This window comes from Sus scrofa, chromosome 6, assembly GCF_054392235.1.
Source record: "Sus scrofa isolate SSC_HxYL_T2T_F1_AM1 chromosome 6, Sscrofa_HxYL_maternal_Yorkshire_Landrace_v2.0, whole genome shotgun sequence".
NCBI classification, from domain to species: domain Eukaryota; kingdom Metazoa; phylum Chordata; class Mammalia; order Artiodactyla; family Suidae; genus Sus; species Sus scrofa.
Genome location: NC_139388.1, coordinates 76,383,827 through 76,400,133, shown reverse-complemented (window position 1 = coordinate 76,400,133; position 16,307 = coordinate 76,383,827). Strand labels below are relative to the sequence as shown.

General features: G+C 55.8%; 1 protein-coding gene across 14 annotated transcripts in view; it reads right to left on the bottom strand.

Moving 5' to 3' along the window:
- C6H1orf167 (chromosome 6 C1orf167 homolog) overlaps positions 1-16,307 on the bottom strand; it is a 25,403-nt gene extending 9,096 nt beyond the window's left edge. The window contains exons 1-12 of one of the 14 annotated variants that reach the window (XM_084962793.1): positions 16,116-16,261; positions 15,754-15,792; positions 12,996-13,085; positions 11,652-11,779; positions 9,447-10,684; positions 8,904-8,947; positions 8,268-8,475; positions 6,840-6,976; positions 4,570-4,685; positions 3,645-3,831; positions 2,443-2,618; positions 1,796-1,982 (exon numbers count right to left, since the gene is read on the bottom strand). In XM_084962793.1, coding sequence (XP_084818919.1) covers positions 1,796-1,982; positions 2,443-2,618; positions 3,645-3,831; positions 4,570-4,685; positions 6,840-6,976; positions 8,268-8,475; positions 8,904-8,947; positions 9,447-10,684; positions 11,652-11,721 — 2,363 coding nt within the window. In that variant the 5' untranslated portion in view covers positions 11,722-11,779; positions 12,996-13,085; positions 15,754-15,792; positions 16,116-16,261. Of the gene's footprint in view, positions 1-1,795; positions 1,983-2,442; positions 2,619-3,644; positions 3,832-4,569; positions 4,686-6,839; positions 6,977-8,267; positions 8,476-8,903; positions 8,948-9,446; positions 10,685-11,622; positions 11,780-12,995; positions 13,086-15,753; positions 15,793-16,083 lie in introns of all 14 variants that reach the window. The other 13 variants (XM_084962790.1, XM_084962794.1, XR_014807058.1 and 10 more) reach the window with 13 other exon arrangements.

Below are 16,307 nucleotides of genomic sequence, written 5' to 3'. Positions count from 1 at the left end.
TGGAAGGGTGCCACGGGGCCAGAGCTGGCACGCTGCCTCCTATACGGGCCGCACATTGAGATCACTGAGGGTTCTAAGAAATACTGATGCCCACTGGGGTCCCATCCCCCGGAGATTCTGATTTAATGGCCTGGATGTGGCCTGGGCTTCCACACTTTCCCAAAGCCCCTGGGGTGACCCTAGGCTACAGCTCTACCTGCGCTGATCACCTGGCTGATCCCCGCCACACTCCCTGGGGGGCAGGGGCCACGTGGTTGAGGAGGGGTGGAGCTGGGCCCAGGCTCAGGGCCCCAAGACTCAAGAGCCCACGTGTCTAACCTCCCCAGTATTTCTGCCTTCGCTCCGTTATTAAGTTGGGGAAACGGATGCCTGGGGGAAGGACATGTCCAAACTCCAGCCCTCATCTCCAAGTACTCATCTCAGGCCACGGGACAGCCCTGATAGGCTGCGGGGAAATACAGCTGCACCCTGATGCCCAAAGGCCAGAGGAGAGACTGGCGGAGGGAGGGCTACCCTTGGAAGGATCAGGGTGAACTGAGTCTCCTTAGAGTTCCAGGGGAGCCTTAAGAGAGACTGAGGGGAGTTCCCGTTGTGGCTCAGTGGTAACAAAACCCGTCTAGTATCCATGAGGACGCAGGTTCGATCCCTGGCCTCACTCAGGGGGTTAAGGATCTGGTGTTGCCATGAGCTGTGGTATAGGTCTCAGACACAGCTTGGATCTGGCATTGCTGTGGCCAGCAGCTGCAGCTCTGATTTGACCCCTAGCCTGGGAGCTGGGAACATCCATATCCCGAGAGGGCGGCCCTAAAAAAAAAAGAGAGAGAAATTGAGGGTCCAAGTGGACCAAGCGTGTGTGAGGCTGATGGATGCCAGGTACGCAGCTTTCAAGGACAGAATTCTTGACCCTGCAGCTGCCGCCTCACCCTCCTCCTGATATCCCATCAGTGAGACTGGCTGCTCCTGACCGCCATCAGCCTGGCTCTGAATCCCAGCAGCGACCCTCTTGTACAAAAGCATCACCACAAAGCTCTCACTATAGGGACCTTCTTCTTTTTTTTTTCCCTAGGGCAGCACCGTCGGCATATGGATGTTCCCAGGCTAGGGGTTGAGTCAGAGCAGTAGCCTCCAGCCTACGCCACTGCCACAGCAATGCCAGATCCAAGCCACATTGGAGACCTATGCTGCAGCTAGTATCCACATCCTCATGGATGCAAGTCGGGTTCTTAACCCGCTGAGCCACAGCGGGAACTCCTTGCTCCCGATGTGCAGTGGGATCTAGAGCACGCTGCTCGACCCCTCTAGCCCTCAGTTTCTCTAGCTGTATAAGACGGCCAGTGGGGGCAGGGGAAACTGGCTAACCCACTTATTCATTTACAGTATTTATTCTGTGCCTATGGCAGGCCGGGCACCTGCCAGATGCTGGGAGGCAGTGGTGAGGAGACAGACGTGGTTCCTGCCACCGGGAGGCTCCCACTTAGCCGGGGAGAGGTGGGTCCTGATTCTGGGGAGCAAGGGGATCATTAAACCAACCTCAACATCAGGTTCCAGCCCCCTTGATAGGACTCTGTGCCTGTGCCCCTGGCCACTCCCTGGCCCCCACAGCTGTCTCGGTGTCCCTGCCCCCCCCACGGCCCCACACATGCTGGGCACCACAGGGGACCAAGCCCCATGCTAGGGCCATAGGGAGGAGCAAGATGTGGCCTTTTCCCTTATGGGACACTCCGGCTAGTTTGCACTGACATGACCACCCCACGCCCCAGGCCCAGCCCCAGGTCACAAGCTCATGGACACCTACTTGGCCTGCTGGCGCTGAGAGAGCCTTGTCCTCCATAGCAGCAGTGCCCAGTGGAGGTCGCGTCTCCGGCAGACTTCCTGCAGAGATCCAGGGCTTTGGTCCTGGGGCAGTGTCTGGGCCTGAGACACCATCCCCAGGCCCAGGGCTGTGGCCTCTGCAGCAGCTGAGCTGAGCAGAACCACGGTCCCTGAGAAACAAGCGAGAGATGAATCAGTGACCTCCCTCTGCTCAAAGCCATTGGTGGCTGCTGCCTCAGGCCTCTGAGGACCTCTCCCCTGGTGGGCACTGCCCCCCTCCCCCCGCCTCCAAACCCTCCCCTCCGGGACACCTCAAAGGTCCCATCTTCCCCTGTCAGTTTTTGGTCGGGAACAGAGGTTACATCCATTCCAGGTGAAGGATGGAACAGACCTCTCGCCTGGAAGAGCTCACGACAGGGGTCAGGATAAGACCCATCAAGGTCTGCTCCTCCAGGGACCCCTCCAGACCCTCCCAGGCCTGCCAGCCTGCGCCCCGAGAAAGCTCCCAATCTCATCACCTCCCACCATGAGAATCCGTAAGTCAACGGAGGCAACTGCAGAAGGAGCTTAAGTAATGCTGTTTGCTGGGGTGGGAGGGAAAGGGAGCCCCTTGGCCTGCCACCTGCTCACCTGCCTTTGGCTGGCAAAGGGACAGCTGGGTCACCTTCGCCCCATCTGAGGCCCGGAGCTGCTTCATCCGCACCCACCGCTGCAAGCACATCCTCAGGGTCCCCGCCTGGCGGTTGGCCACGTGGACCCGATACCGCGTCCCTCTTTGCACGAAACGCTGCCAGGCCCCAAAGCACCTGGAGAGCCAAGAGAAAGAGCTGCTGCTAATTGTAATGACTGCAGCTCCACCACTGAGGCCCTGGGCAAGCCCCTCACCGCTCTGCGCTTCAGCCTTCTCATCTGTGAAATGGGGCTGCTAGCAGGATGGTGTGGCATGTAATCTGCCCAGGCCACACACATCACTGTTGGGTGCCTGATGGCCTCAACAGTCTCCTGTGGCATCTGCTCACGTCAGTTCCTACACGGCAACTAGAGTGATATTCTCTATCTCAAATCAAATTACCATACTCTCTTGCTAAAATCCTCCAGTGGACTGAACCTAGAGATTCTCATACTAAGTGAAGTCAGACCAAGACAAACATTATATAGTGTCCTTTACATGTGGAATCTAAAAACAAAAAACTTATTTACACAGACTCACAGACCCGAGGGAGGGACCAATTAGGAGTATGATGGAGTTCCTGTCGTGGCTCAGTGGTTAACGAATCCGACTAGGAACCATGAAGTTGCAGGTTCGATCCCTGGCCTCACTCAGTGGGTTAAGGATCTGGTGTTGCTGTGAGCTGTAGTGTAGATTGCAGACTCGGCTCGGATCCCGCATTGCTGTGGCTCTGGTGTAGACTGGGGACTACAGCTCCGATTCGACCCCTAGCCTGGGAACCTCCATATGCCACAGGTGTCGCCCTAAAAAATAATAATAAAATAAACAAAATAGGTAAACAACAAGGATTTACTCTATAGCCCAGGGAACTATATTCAATATCTTGTAATAACCTACAATTGAAAAGAATGAAAAAAAGGATATGTATGTATATGTATAGTTTATATATATAAGCTACAACCAAATATATTTGTGTACATATATATATATATATAATATATATCTGTATAACCAAATCAGCTTGCTGAACACCTGAAATGAATGCAGGATTGTAAATCAACTACGCTTCAATAGAAAGGAAAAAAAGTAAAATAAAAAATTGACTTAAAGGGCATCTCCCAGCTGCCTCCCACCCTCTGCCCACTTTTCCATGTCCCCCTACCTGCAGAGCCAGGCTCTCTGCTGCTGGGGGTCCAGTGGGGCTGCCCAGGCTGCATGTGCAGCAGGAGAGAGCCAGGTCTGTGGGGGCCTCTCCATCCTCTGGGTCCTCAGCCTGGCCCCAGGGGCCTCTTCCGGGACCCCCTTCTCCCGCCTGGCCCATTCCTTCTGGAGGCACTCCAGGAGGAAGACTAAAAGGAGGGAAAGAGGAAGGAGAGCGAGAGGAGGGGTGCTTCAGGGCTGGGAGGGAGCGCTGACTCCCGGGACGCCAGGCTGTGTGGCCTTTGGCCAGTCACGGTCCATCTCTGGGCCTCAGTTACTCTGTGAGGAGTCATGTTTAAGAACTCTCTAATTCTTTTTTTTTTTCTTTTAGGACCACACCTGCAGCATATGGAAGGTTCCCAGGCTAGGGGTCCAATTGGAGCTGAAACTTCTGGCCTATGCCGCAGCCACAGCAATGCGGGTTTGGAGCCCCATCTGTGACTCACACCAGAGCTCACAGTGGCGCCGGATCCCTGAGCGAGGCCAGGGAATGAACCCACATCCTCATGGATACTAGTCGGATTCATTTCTGCTGTGCCACAACGGGAACTCCTAAGAACTCTCTAATTCTAATACTCAAGCTTCTGCCTGGCCTATACCAGCATCCATAGCACATGAAGGCAGGATGTGCACTTCTCATACTGTGGGTCCTTGAGCTGGTCACTTACTCCCTTGGGGCCTCAGTTCCCCATCAGGAAAATAGGCACAATGCCTTCCCAGGCCATAGTGCCAAGGTCACTATGAGACTCAAAGGAGATGGTGTCTGGGACAGTGCCAGAGTAGACATGCAATAAATACTCACTCAGGACCCCCTGCCCTGCCCAGTGTGGGGGCCCGGGCCCTGCCCTACTCCCTCCCCCGCCATTTCCCAGTGCCCCACATCTCACCAGCCAGCTTTTGCAGAGGCTGCGGGATCTGGACTCCCCTGTCTCCTCCATCTGGCTTCCGCCCAGAACGCAGTGCAGACAGCTGGGTTCCTGGCTCCTCCCTCAGACTCCCTGGGCTGAGAGTGAAGGTGCCCAGAGAGAAACTGATGCCCAGGGCCGAGGGAGGGCACACCATTCCAACCCCGCCCAGCCCAGCCAGCCCTGCCCTTGGCCGCGCATCCGCCCGCATGCACATGACTTAGGGGAAGGGTTCTGCACCTGCTGTATTCCCTTCAATACTGTTCAGATTTTTTTTACAACAAACATGTATTAAAATACTATTTAAATCATCATTTTAAACACTTTTTTTTATTTAAAAATAACAAAACAATGAGTTCCCATGGTGGCTCACTGGTAATGAATCTGGCTAATATCCATGAGGCCACGGGTTCGATCCCTGGCCTCTATCAGTGGGTTAAGGATACCACATTGCTGTGGCTGTGGTGTAGGCCGGCAGCTATAGCTCCGATTTGACCCCTAGCCTTGGAAACTCAATATGCTGCAGGTGAGGCCATAAAAAGAAAAAAAAAATACATTGGAGTGGAAAATTGAGGAAATGAAAATAACTTTTAATCTCACTGCTCCAGAGATAAGCACTATTGCTATTTTAACTTTTTGAGGGGAAGAGGAAATGAGATTTATTTATTTTTATTTACTTTTGTTTTGGTTTTGTTTGTTCTTTTTGCCCATGGCATGGAAAAGTTCCCAGGCCAGGGATTGAACCCTGGTCACAGCAGCGATCCGAGCCACAGCAGTGACAACACTGGATCCTTAATCTAATTCACCACCAAGGAACTCCTTATTTTTATTTCTTATTTATTTATTTATTTATTTTTGTCTTTTTGCCTTTTCTTGGGCCGCTTCCGAGGCATATGGAGGTTCCCAGGCTAGGGGTCGAATCGGAGCTGTAGTCACCAGCCTACACCAGAGCCACAGCAACGCGGGATCCGAGCCATGTCTGCAATCTACACCACAGCTCATGGCAACGCTGGATCCTTAAGCCCCTGAACAAGGCCAGGGATCGAACCCACATCCTCATGGTTCCTAGTCGGATTCGTTAACCACTGCACCACGACGGGAACTCCATTTCTTATTTATTTTTTAATTTTTATTTATTTTTTGCTTTTTAGGGCCACATCCTCGACATAAGGAGGTTCCCAGGCTAGGGGTCTAATCGGAGCTGTAGCCGCCAGCCTATACCAGAGCCACAGCAACGCTGGATTTGAGCCACGTCTGCAACCTACACCACAGCTCACGGCAACGCTGGATCCTTAACCCGCTGAGCAAGGCCAGGGATCGAACCTGCAACCTCATGGTTCCTAGTCGAATTCGTTAACCACTGCGCCACGACGGGAACTCCTACCTATTTTTATTTTTAACGGTGGTAACATACACGTGAGATTTACCATGGTCACCATTTTTAAGTGAACAGTCCAGTGGTGGTAATTCACGTTGTTAGGCAACATTTTAGTATTTTTCCTTCCAGTCTTTTTCTATGCACTGTTAACGTTTGTGGAACTTTATCTTGGATATGATTTCTTATCCTTCTGTTTTTCTTTAATTAACACTCCTGTAACTGGACTTCCCTGGTGGCCTAGTGGTTAAGGATCCAGCATTGTCACTGCTATGGCTCATGTTCGGTCCCTGGCCCGGGAACATCTGCATGCCGCAGGTGTAGCCACAAAAAAAAAAGAAGCAGCAGCAGCAAAAATTAAAGGAAAAAGAGAGGAATTTTTAAAACAGTGACAAACATCACATTGAACAGTTGCCAAATGTTCATCACATGATTTAACTACAATTTTCTCACTCAAAGCTGGGTCTTTCGACTGCTTTCAAGTGTTTGTTGGAGTTTTTTTGGTCTTTTGTCTTTTTAGGGCCGTCATCGCGACATATGGAGGTGCCCAGGCTAGGAATCAGAGCTATAGCCACCAGCTTACACCGCAGCTCATGCCAACGCCAGATCCCTAACCCACTGAGCAAGACCAGGGATTGAACCCGCGTTCTCATGAATACTAGTCAGGTTAACCACTGAGCCATGATGGGAACTCCCTGTTTTGACATTTTTACAAGTATAAGTATCACTGGGATGGACATTCTTTGCACAAATCTTTGTCCACACTTACTGGTTTCATCTTCCTTCTCTTGTGGGGGAGGGGAAACGGGAGACAAGGAGGGAAAGCCACCAGCACTGCCCAGGCCACAGGGACCCCCACCGGGGTGTCCAAAACTACCTGCTCCTCTGGGCGATGTCCACTGCTGGTTTTCTTACAGAGGGGCCTCGGTCCTGGCCTCCCCCAGAGGGTGAGGGTCCTGGCCCAGCCTGGACGCGAGGCTGCCCTTGTTTCTGCTGCTGAATCAAGTTTCTCCACTGGGTCAAGAGAGATGGGGAAGAGGGATGCTAGCTGCAGCCCCAAATGTGCCCGAGAGGGGGCCTCAGGAAGGGCAGGTGCAGGAGTCAGACATTTTGGCCAGACTCCAAAGTTTGTGGTCTTGACCATTAAAACTCTCCTACCTCTTTGGGGATGAATGAGTGAATGAATGAATGAAGGACTGAACGAATGAATGAATGAATGAACGAATGAAAGAATGCATGAATGAATCAATGAACGAATGAACGAATGAAGAATGAATGAATGAATGAACAAATGAATGAATGAACGGGGAGATGGAGCCCAAGAGGCAGAGTTTTCCTTGGGAGAAAAAAACCTGGAGCTGAGCCCTCCTAAAGCACTTTTCTCAAGGAGGAAAGGATCCAGAAGGGCCTTCCCAGGCCTGGCTGGCAAACTGCTAGTGAAAAAAATAGCAACTTCTTAAACAGCAGAAGGATTGCTATGTGCTAGGCAGGGTTCTGAGTTCCTTGAATTTTTTTTTTTTTTCTTTTTAGGGCTGCACCCATGGTATATGGAGGTTCCCAGGCTAGGGGATAAAAGCTGCAGCTACCGGCCTACACCACAGCCACAGCAATGCCAGATCCAAGCTGTGTCTGTGACCTACACCACAGCTCACAGCAACACTGGATCCCTAACTCACTGAGTGAGGCCAGGGAACGAACCTGCATCCTCATGGATACTAGTCAGATTGGTTTCCACTGAGCTACGTTGGGAACTCCCCTTGTATTTTATTAATTTAACCTCATGACAGCCCTGAGAGATAGATACTATTATTATCCTATTTTAGAGCTACTGAGACTAAGGCACAGAGAGATTAAGTAACTTGCCCAAGGTCACATAGCAAGAAAATGTAGGAAGGAGTTCCTGTCATGGCTCAGAGGAAACGAATCTGACTAGTATCCATGAGGATGCAGGTTCGATCCCTGGCCTCGATCAGTGGGTTAAGGATCCGGCGTTGCTGTGAGCTGTGGTGCAGGTCGCTGTGGCTGCGGAGGACCAGCAGCTGCAGCTGTAATTCAACCCCTAGACTGGGAACTTCCATATGCCGTGGGTGCGGCCCTAAAATGACAAAAAAAAAAAAGTAGGAAAAAAGAAAGTCTTGAAGACAGAATTTGAGCTCAGGCAGAGCTCGTTCATGCATCTGAGCTGACACCCACCCATCCCAGGACCCAGCACTCAGGAGGTACAGCCTGCGCCCTGGTAAAGCCTCCTTCCTAGACACGCTGGTGTTTCATCACCTCCCCGTGGCCCAACCTGGAGGCTCCTAACCTTTTGGAAAGTCCGGGCCAGCAGGGCCTGCGTGTGTCGCCCCCAGGCCACCTCTAGCTGGGCCTCCCGGAGCCACAGCGCCCACTTCAGTGCCTGCAGGCCCCTGCGCAACAGCTGCCGGCGGCCCAGCGCCACAGCTGCAGCCACTGCCCGCCGCCTCTGCACCAAGTGCTGCCATGCTCTGAAACATCTGGACGGCCACTGCTGGCTGGGGACAGACCTGGTCGATCAGGGGGATGGGCCTGGACCCCCGGCCCCAGGGAGCTGCCAGGGGCTCGGGACCACCCACGTGGCCTTTCAGCACGGAGGGGCTGCCCCACACTGCGGCAGGAGGGCAAGCTGGACTGGACGCGGGAGAACTTCCCTCTCCGGATGGCTAGCCTGGGAAATCCTGGACGAGAGCACACCTGGAGGCAGGAGGATGCCCCGTCTGACAGCCAAGAGTGCGGGGCAGCCTCACAAGCTGAAGATCCCTGGGAGCAGCAGTCCCCACGTTCCCATCCTAGGGGCCAGGAGGGTCCTCCCTCTCAAATCCCGCGTGCCTTTTCTCCACCAGGTCCTTGTCCCCAGACAAATGGGAAAGGAGCCGTCCCAGGAGTGTGGCCCCAGGCCCCAACCCACAGCCAGTGGCCTCACCCAGCTGGCTCAGACTCCGGGTCCGCAGTGCTTCCGGCTCTGTTCTGGAAAGCAAAGGGACACGACATAGCTCTCAGGCCGAGGAGGAATCGGGACTGGACAGCCCCTGCCAAGCCCCTGTCCAAAATCTCCCTTTCTTTTTCTTTCCTTTTTTCTTTTTTGGCTTTTTAGGGCCACACCCATGGCACATGGAAATTCCCAGGCTAGGAGTCAAATTGGAGCTGCAGCTGCCACCCTACACTGCCACAGCCACAGCCACAGCCACAGCAGGGCCAGATCCAAGCCTCATCTGCGACCTTCGCCACAGCTCACGGCATTACTGGATCCTTTAACCCACTGAGTGAGGCCAGAGCTCGAACCCGCATCCTCACAGATGCTAGCTGAGTTCTTAATCTGCTGACCTTAACCCGCATCCTCAAGGTCTCCCTTTCTGAGGAAAGGTAACAGGGGAGCAACTTGGAGTGAAAATTCCTAGGAGGGGGCACCCCTCCCCCTGACCCCGAGTCCCCCCAACTCCCACTCCCAGACCCATCTGGCTTCTACCTGCAGGACACTCTTCACAGCAGCCGTGTCTGGCGGACAGGAAGCCGGTCTCTCTTCCTCCCTACTGACCTGCTCCCCCGGGGTCCCCTCCCCTCCTTCCTGCCCTTGGAGGACGCCGGGGGCTGAACTGGAGGAGGATGGAGAGCAGAGTCTGGCCTCACTGCTGCCCGCCCCTTGAGGGAGCAGGGGGTCACCCCTCTGCCACCTGCCGTATGCAGTTCCTAAGGAGCACTTCTCTCCGCGCCTTGGGGGGTGGGCAGGAAGGACTCCCTGCTCAGGGTCAAGGGCATCCCCAGTCAGCATCCCCAAAGCGGTCTCCAGTGATGCAGGCTTGCTGCTTGCCGGAGAGTCTGTGAGCCCACCCTGGACCCGGGGCATCCCCAGGAAACCCGCAGTTTCCCTGAGAGCGTGGCGATGTTTCTTCCTCTCATCCCAGGAAGCAGGACCAGGCTGGCTGGGCTGGGGGCGAGCAGGGAGTGCCTGGCCACCGCTAGTCCAGGGCCCCCGCCGTGCGGGGGCTGGAGGTTCCCGGGATGCCCAGCACCTGAGACGGACCGCCTCCTGCTCCAGGCGTCGCACAGAGGCCAGCAGCTGGTGGATGGCAGCTTGGGATAGGGTCCAAGCCTGGCTCTGGGTGGGGATGGCCAGATCCTCCAGGGTGAGGGGTTCCCCTTCGAGCCTAGGGGTCCAGCTCCCCAGGCCACACCGGGATATGGGGTCTGGCCATGTGTGTCCATTGAGAGGGGCCAGGCCTGCCTTGGGCATGACATCTGGGCAGGGGGTATCTTTGGCCAGCAGTTGGGACCGCCTCAGGCTGGCGGATGGACGAACCAGTGGCCACTGGGGTAGGGGGCTTCCCCAGGGCATCACATGGGGCTGGAAGCTCTCCTGGGGCTCCGACCAGAGGTGGGGGTCGGTCCCCCTGAGGCTCAGGTTACTCTGCTGGGCTATCCCTTGGGGCCTCCCGCCCAGGGGCTGCAGATTGCGCTGCTGCTGGAAGCGTGAGTTGATCAGCCGGCCGGTGGTGTCCATCAGGGCGAGGCCTGGGCTGGGGCCAGGGCCAGGGCCAGGGCCAGTGCTGGCCAGGTTGCTCTGGACTCTCCAGGGATCCTGGTGGAGTGCTGCCCCCGGGGAGGGTGTGGCGGCAGGCCCTCCCTTCTTGGCCTGGCACTTGGGCACCCACCGGCCATGTCTACTAGCCAGGCCGACATCCAGGCTCTTCTGGAGTCTCCGCTGCTCTAAAGAGAAGACAGACAGTCATGTCCTGGGGGTGGTCAGTGCTCGGGAGAGACAGGGCCCCACACAGGAGAGAGCCAGTGTCAGCTCTGTTGTTCAGGGCGGACCGGTGGACACACCTGGGGGGTCTTGGGCAAGAACAGCGACCTGATCATCTCAGTGCAGGGACTCAGAGAAGGGGCAGGGAAGGGCAGGGGCAGAAGGAAGCAGGGAGGTAGCTGGGAGGCCGCTGAGGGGGTCCCAGGGGTGATGGGGCTGCTGGGATCAGGGGTGGCAGGAGGGTGGAGAGGAGACAGATCAGATCAGCTTAGGAGGCAGAGGCCCAGAAGCCGGTGAAGGAAGGAGAAGGATCCAGGACAACTCCCTGGGGTCTGGCTGGAGCAAAGAGGTGCTAGGGGCAGCACCTGGGGTGAACACAAGAGCCCCCCACCCCGTTGGTCTCCCCAGCTCCCACAGGCCATTCCACAGCTGGGCGACAAGGCCTCCTGGGAGCTGCTGAGATGCCTGGGAGGGCCTGGCAGGTGGTGTGGGCCATGAACGTTTGTAGACAGGAGCTAAAGATCAGAGAGGTTAAGCAACCTGCTCCACGGTCACACAGCTAGAACACAGAGAAGCTATGTGAACGGGAATCTGAACTTGTTCTCAAGCTGCCCTCACTCTTGGCTGCACCTGCTCTTTGGCCTTCTGGAAGCCCCAGACACCTGAGCAGGGAGATTCCTCAGCTCACCATTGCTGGCCCCAGCCCCCCAGCCAGGGGGCCCCAGCAAGGCCCACTCCTGGTCCCCTCTTCTCCTGACCTCACTTCCTGAGCTTCCCTCGGGCCCCAAGCTGGGAAGACCTTGTGCTGGCCCAGGTGGCCCTGGACACCTGGTCTCTGGAATTAGCAAGGCCCTGGAAAGGGGCTCAGAACTGCTACCCAAGAGGACCCGGCTCCTGTCACCTCTGATCCAGACCCCCTGCGCCCCTTGCCTGGCCTCAGGGGGGTGGCCAGCCTCAGGAGGACATTCTCCTTGTGGCTGGCGTCAGGTCTCAGCTCCATGGGCTCCAAGGCCAAGCCAGGGCAGCAGTGTCTGTGGTCTGCACCGCAGCTGGTGGTCCTGTTTGATGAGAGGCTATGATCCTACCCAGCCATGCCCAGCCCCGGCCCCACCCCTACCCTTCACCAGCATCCCTGGCTGCCCGGATGTCCAGCCCCTCAACTGCTGTTCAGGGCCCCTTGGGGTTGCCTCTCCCCACCCCCCATACCATCCTTTTCCTTTGTAATTCCTTTGTCCTCCAGCACCCACTCCTAACACTGATGGCAGATCCCAAGGACTCTCCTTCCCACACAGCCTGGGGGTGGGGTGTGGGGTGTCCTGTTCTCAGACCTCCAGGAAGGAGGGGGCCCTCTCAGCGCCCTGTCCCCACTTCTTGACCATTCTCCCCGCCTCTTCTCTAAAACACTCTGGTTCCAAGCTCCAGGAAGGCCAGGAAGAAAGTCCTATCACTTATCCCTTGACAATTTCAGCTCCTGGAGTTGCCGTCATGGCACAGAAGTAATGAACCCGACTAGGATCCATGAGGACACGGGTTTGATCCCTGGCCTCGTTCAGTGGGTCGGGGGATCCAGTGCTGCTGTGAGCTGTGGTCACAGACGCGGCTCGGATCTGGCATTGCTGCGGCTGTGACGTAGGCCAGTGGCTACAGCTCCAATTGGACCCCTAGGCTGGAAACTTCCATATGCCTCAGGTGCAGCTTTAGAAAAAAAAAGACCAAAAATAAATTAATTAATTAAAAAAAAAATTTCACCTCCTGGCTCACTGTCACTTTCTTCAGCTCACACCTGCTAAGCTCTGGGTGGTTTCGCCATCCACATGGTCGATCCTTCCAATTCCCGGCCTGTGGGTCCTTGAGCTTCTTCCCTCCCATCATCCTCTCCTTCACCCGACCTCCTGATTCCAGGGCCCCCTGGGGACTTTGTTATCCTTGATAACTGACCCCCATAATTTCAGCTTCAGCGCCCATCTCTCCTGCCCCTCCCTCTGGTGCCCCAGCTCCTCCCTCCATGAGACCCGACCCTCTGCCCCCACCACCCTTTGCCCCCAGCCCCTTGATGGCTCCCCGCCCCCTTTGGCAGTTTAACCATTCAGCATTATAAACAGCCCCCCTCTGCCACCCACTCAGCAAAATCACAATGCAGGTTAAAGTGACTAAAGAAAATCACAGGACTGCACGGTGGCCCCGCTGCTCAGGAATTCCCACCTTCCATCTCAAGGGACCTCAAGGAACCCCAAAGGCTGCTGGAGAATCAGACTCTGGTCCCGTCCTCTCCACCCTCCTAGAGGCTACTTCACACTCTCTCTGCTGTCCTCACGCCTCTGCCACCTCCACTCCGCTCACTCCCTGCACCGATCTTGCTTCTCACTTAGCCCACCAAATAGGACGGAAGAGAAATGCCATGGGTCTGCCCATTGCCAGCCTCATGCCCACAGCCTCTCCTGCCCCTCCCCCATTCCCTGGGGTCCCACCCCAGTCTGGCCCCCCTTCTGCGCCCTGGGGGTCACCCCATCTCCCCTGCCCCAGGCCAGTGCCCAGGGCCACCCCCGGCCTCCAAAGTTGCATTCTGTGAATCAGGAGAAGCACCCTGGCCCCAAGCTGACTCAGCCCCGAGCTGAGTCAGCCCCCGGGGGCAGGACACAGGCTCTGAGGTGCCAGGGCCCTGCCCCCGCTCCAGAGTCACTTCTCCCATTAGCAACACTTCCTCTTTCTTGACCATCAGCACTTAAAACAAGTGCTTATTTTTCCCTTCTTTAAAAACAAACAGCAAGGCATTCCCTGGTGGCCTGGCATTAAGTCTCCAGTGTTGTCACTGCTGTGGCTCCGGTTTGATCCTGGCCCAGGGACTTCCACAGGCCACAGGGGTGGCCAAAAAAACAAAGAGAAAACAAAAAGCAAAACCACAAAACAAAAACAAGAACAAAAAGCTCCACGCCCCTCTTGAGGCTCCAGGACTCAGGCCATTTCGCCCCTTCTTATCACACCCGAATCCTAACTTACCCCATTCTGCTGCCCTCAGCGCAATCGGGCTCCCCTCACCCCAGAGCTGCTCCCCCCCAGGTGACCTCCTGGGGCGCCTGGCTCGCCCCAGCCCCATAATCAGCCCTAGGAGGCAGCGGCAGGACAGTGGCCACTTGGCCCCCTCTGAGGCCCTGCCTTCCTGCCTCCAGGCTGCCACCTCTATTTCCTCCCCTCCTCCTGCCTTTGGGCTCCTTCTAATCTCCTCTGCTGGTTTTTCCTCTTCTCCGGGCTCAGCCGAGGGCCCCTTTACTCCCTGGCACCCACCCCCAGGGGGCCTCAGCTTGACCTTTCTCCTGCAGCCTTCATCCTTCGCTTCCCCCAGAAGGGCAGCTCCATCTGACATCCTGCCTCCTCGCTCCCTCACACCACGAGCTATCCATCAGCTGACCCCATCTGTTCTCCCTTCCAAAGACACCCAGAATCGGAGTTCCCGTGGTGGTTCAGCAGTAATGAACCCAACTAGTATCCATGAGGATGGAGGCAGGTCGGATCCCTGGTCTCATTCAGTGGGTTAAAGGATCCCGCGTTGCTGTGGCTGTGGGGTAGGCCAGCAGCTGCAGCTCCAATCCGACCCCTAGCCTGGGAACCACCATATGCTGTGGGTATAGCCCTAAAAAAAAAAAAAAAAAAAAAAAAAAAAGCCAGGAGTTCCCGTCGTGGTGCAGTGGTTGGCGAATCTGACTAGGGACCATGAGGTTGCAGGTTCAATCCCTGCCCTTGCTCAGTGGGTTGATGATCCGGCGTTGCCGTGAGCTGTGGTGTAGGTCAAAGACTCGGCTCGGATCCTGTGTTGCTGTGGCTCTGGCGTAGGCCGGTGGCTACGGCTCCGATTCTACCCCTAGCCTGGGAACCTCCATATGCCGAGGGAGCAGCCCAAGAAATGGCAAAAAGACAAAAAGACAAAAAAAAAAAAAAAAAAAAAAAAAAGCCAAAGTGAAAAAGAATACCCAGAATCAGCCCCCTGCTCACCGGCTCCATCCTCACCTCCTTGGGTCAAGCTACCCTCCCCTCTTGCCTCCTGACTGGTCTCCCCACTTCTGTCCTTGTCCCCACACCAGACAGCTTCCTCCCTACAGAGGGCAGAGTGACACTGAGAACAGAGATCAGAGCGTGTCCTGACTTGACTCAAACACCCCCAGAAGCTCCCCAACCCACTCAATCAACCAAGGCTTCGAAGCTCCACCTCAGGAAACTTTTTTTTTTTTCCCTTTGTCTTTTGGTCTTTTTCTAGGCCCGCACCTGAGGCATATGGAGGTTCCCAGGCTAGGGGTCTAATTGGAGCTCAAGGGGCCGGCCTACACCACAGCTCACAGCAACGCCGGATCCTTAACCCACTGAGCAAGGCCAGGGATTGAACCCACCACCTCATCCTTCCTAGTCGGATTTGTTAACCACTGAGCCACGACGGGAACTCCAAGGGACCTATGTATTAAGCACAAAGCTAGGTCAGAATGCAGCCCCGTCTGCTTGGTTATGCTTGTGTGTGGCTGCATCCATTTACCCTCCTGGTCTTCCCTCCTGGCCTTAAAGAAGGTTCGCTGTCTCCTGCACTCCCTCCCCTTGCTCTCTCAGCTCTGAACACAGCAGCCACCTCTGTACTTCTTAAATGCAGTGCCTGCTCCCACCTCTGGGCCTTTGCACTTGCTCTTCCCTCCACCCAGAACCCTGTCCCTCCCTCCCTCCTTCCTCCTGCTCAGTCTTCCATGACCACCCCCACCCCCACCCCAGCACACTCCCCATTCCCTCCCCTCTTTCTCGGCAGGATTTTTCTTCATGACTTATCACCACCTAACAGACTGGTGAACTGTGAGCCACTGCCTCCTTTTTCCCCTGTGGATCACAGCACACCGAGTAAGCAGTGTCTGGCACACAACAGGGACTGCATATCGTGTTAAAATAGTGACTGGATGGTGCAAAGCTTCGGGCAGCCTTTAGGATGCATCCTGTCTTTTAATCTGCCCCACAGCGCTAAGAGGTAGGTCCCTTGTTTTAGAGATGAGTTTAAAGAGCCTACCTGGCCAGCCCAAAGCCTTACTGCTGATCTGATCGGCAGCTGCAGAGGGGACCGCCGCAGGGGGAGGTGGGGGAGGTGGGGGTGGGGGGCGGTTGGTTGGGGGGGGGTCTAACTCCACAGCCCGTGCTCCTAACCAGGACCACCAACCCCCACCTCTTTCCAAAAGAGATTTGAACCGGCTCAATCCGCAGCTGTCCCTCCCTACCTTCAATTACCCTGCCGCCTAAGTCCCCTGCCCATCTATCTGATCCTCGCCTCCCACCCTGTCTGTATCCGTGCCCCCCCATCCTTGTTCAGTTGAGCACATCAGAGCCTTTCTCCTCTTCGCACCAAAAGAACTCAATCTTCCTGCCTTCCTGGACCTGTCCTTCCTGAGCCTCTGTCTTCCTGTGGTCCACCTTCACCCAGTCGAATTTGAACCTGGAGGAGATCTCAGGCAGGACGGCTAACGACCCAGGTGGGTGGGGACGGCGGAGGGGGACATCAGAGAGCGCGCCTGCCCACCGTCTGGCTGCTGCGTGGAGGGTGCACGGGGCGGCGCCCGCACGCGAGCC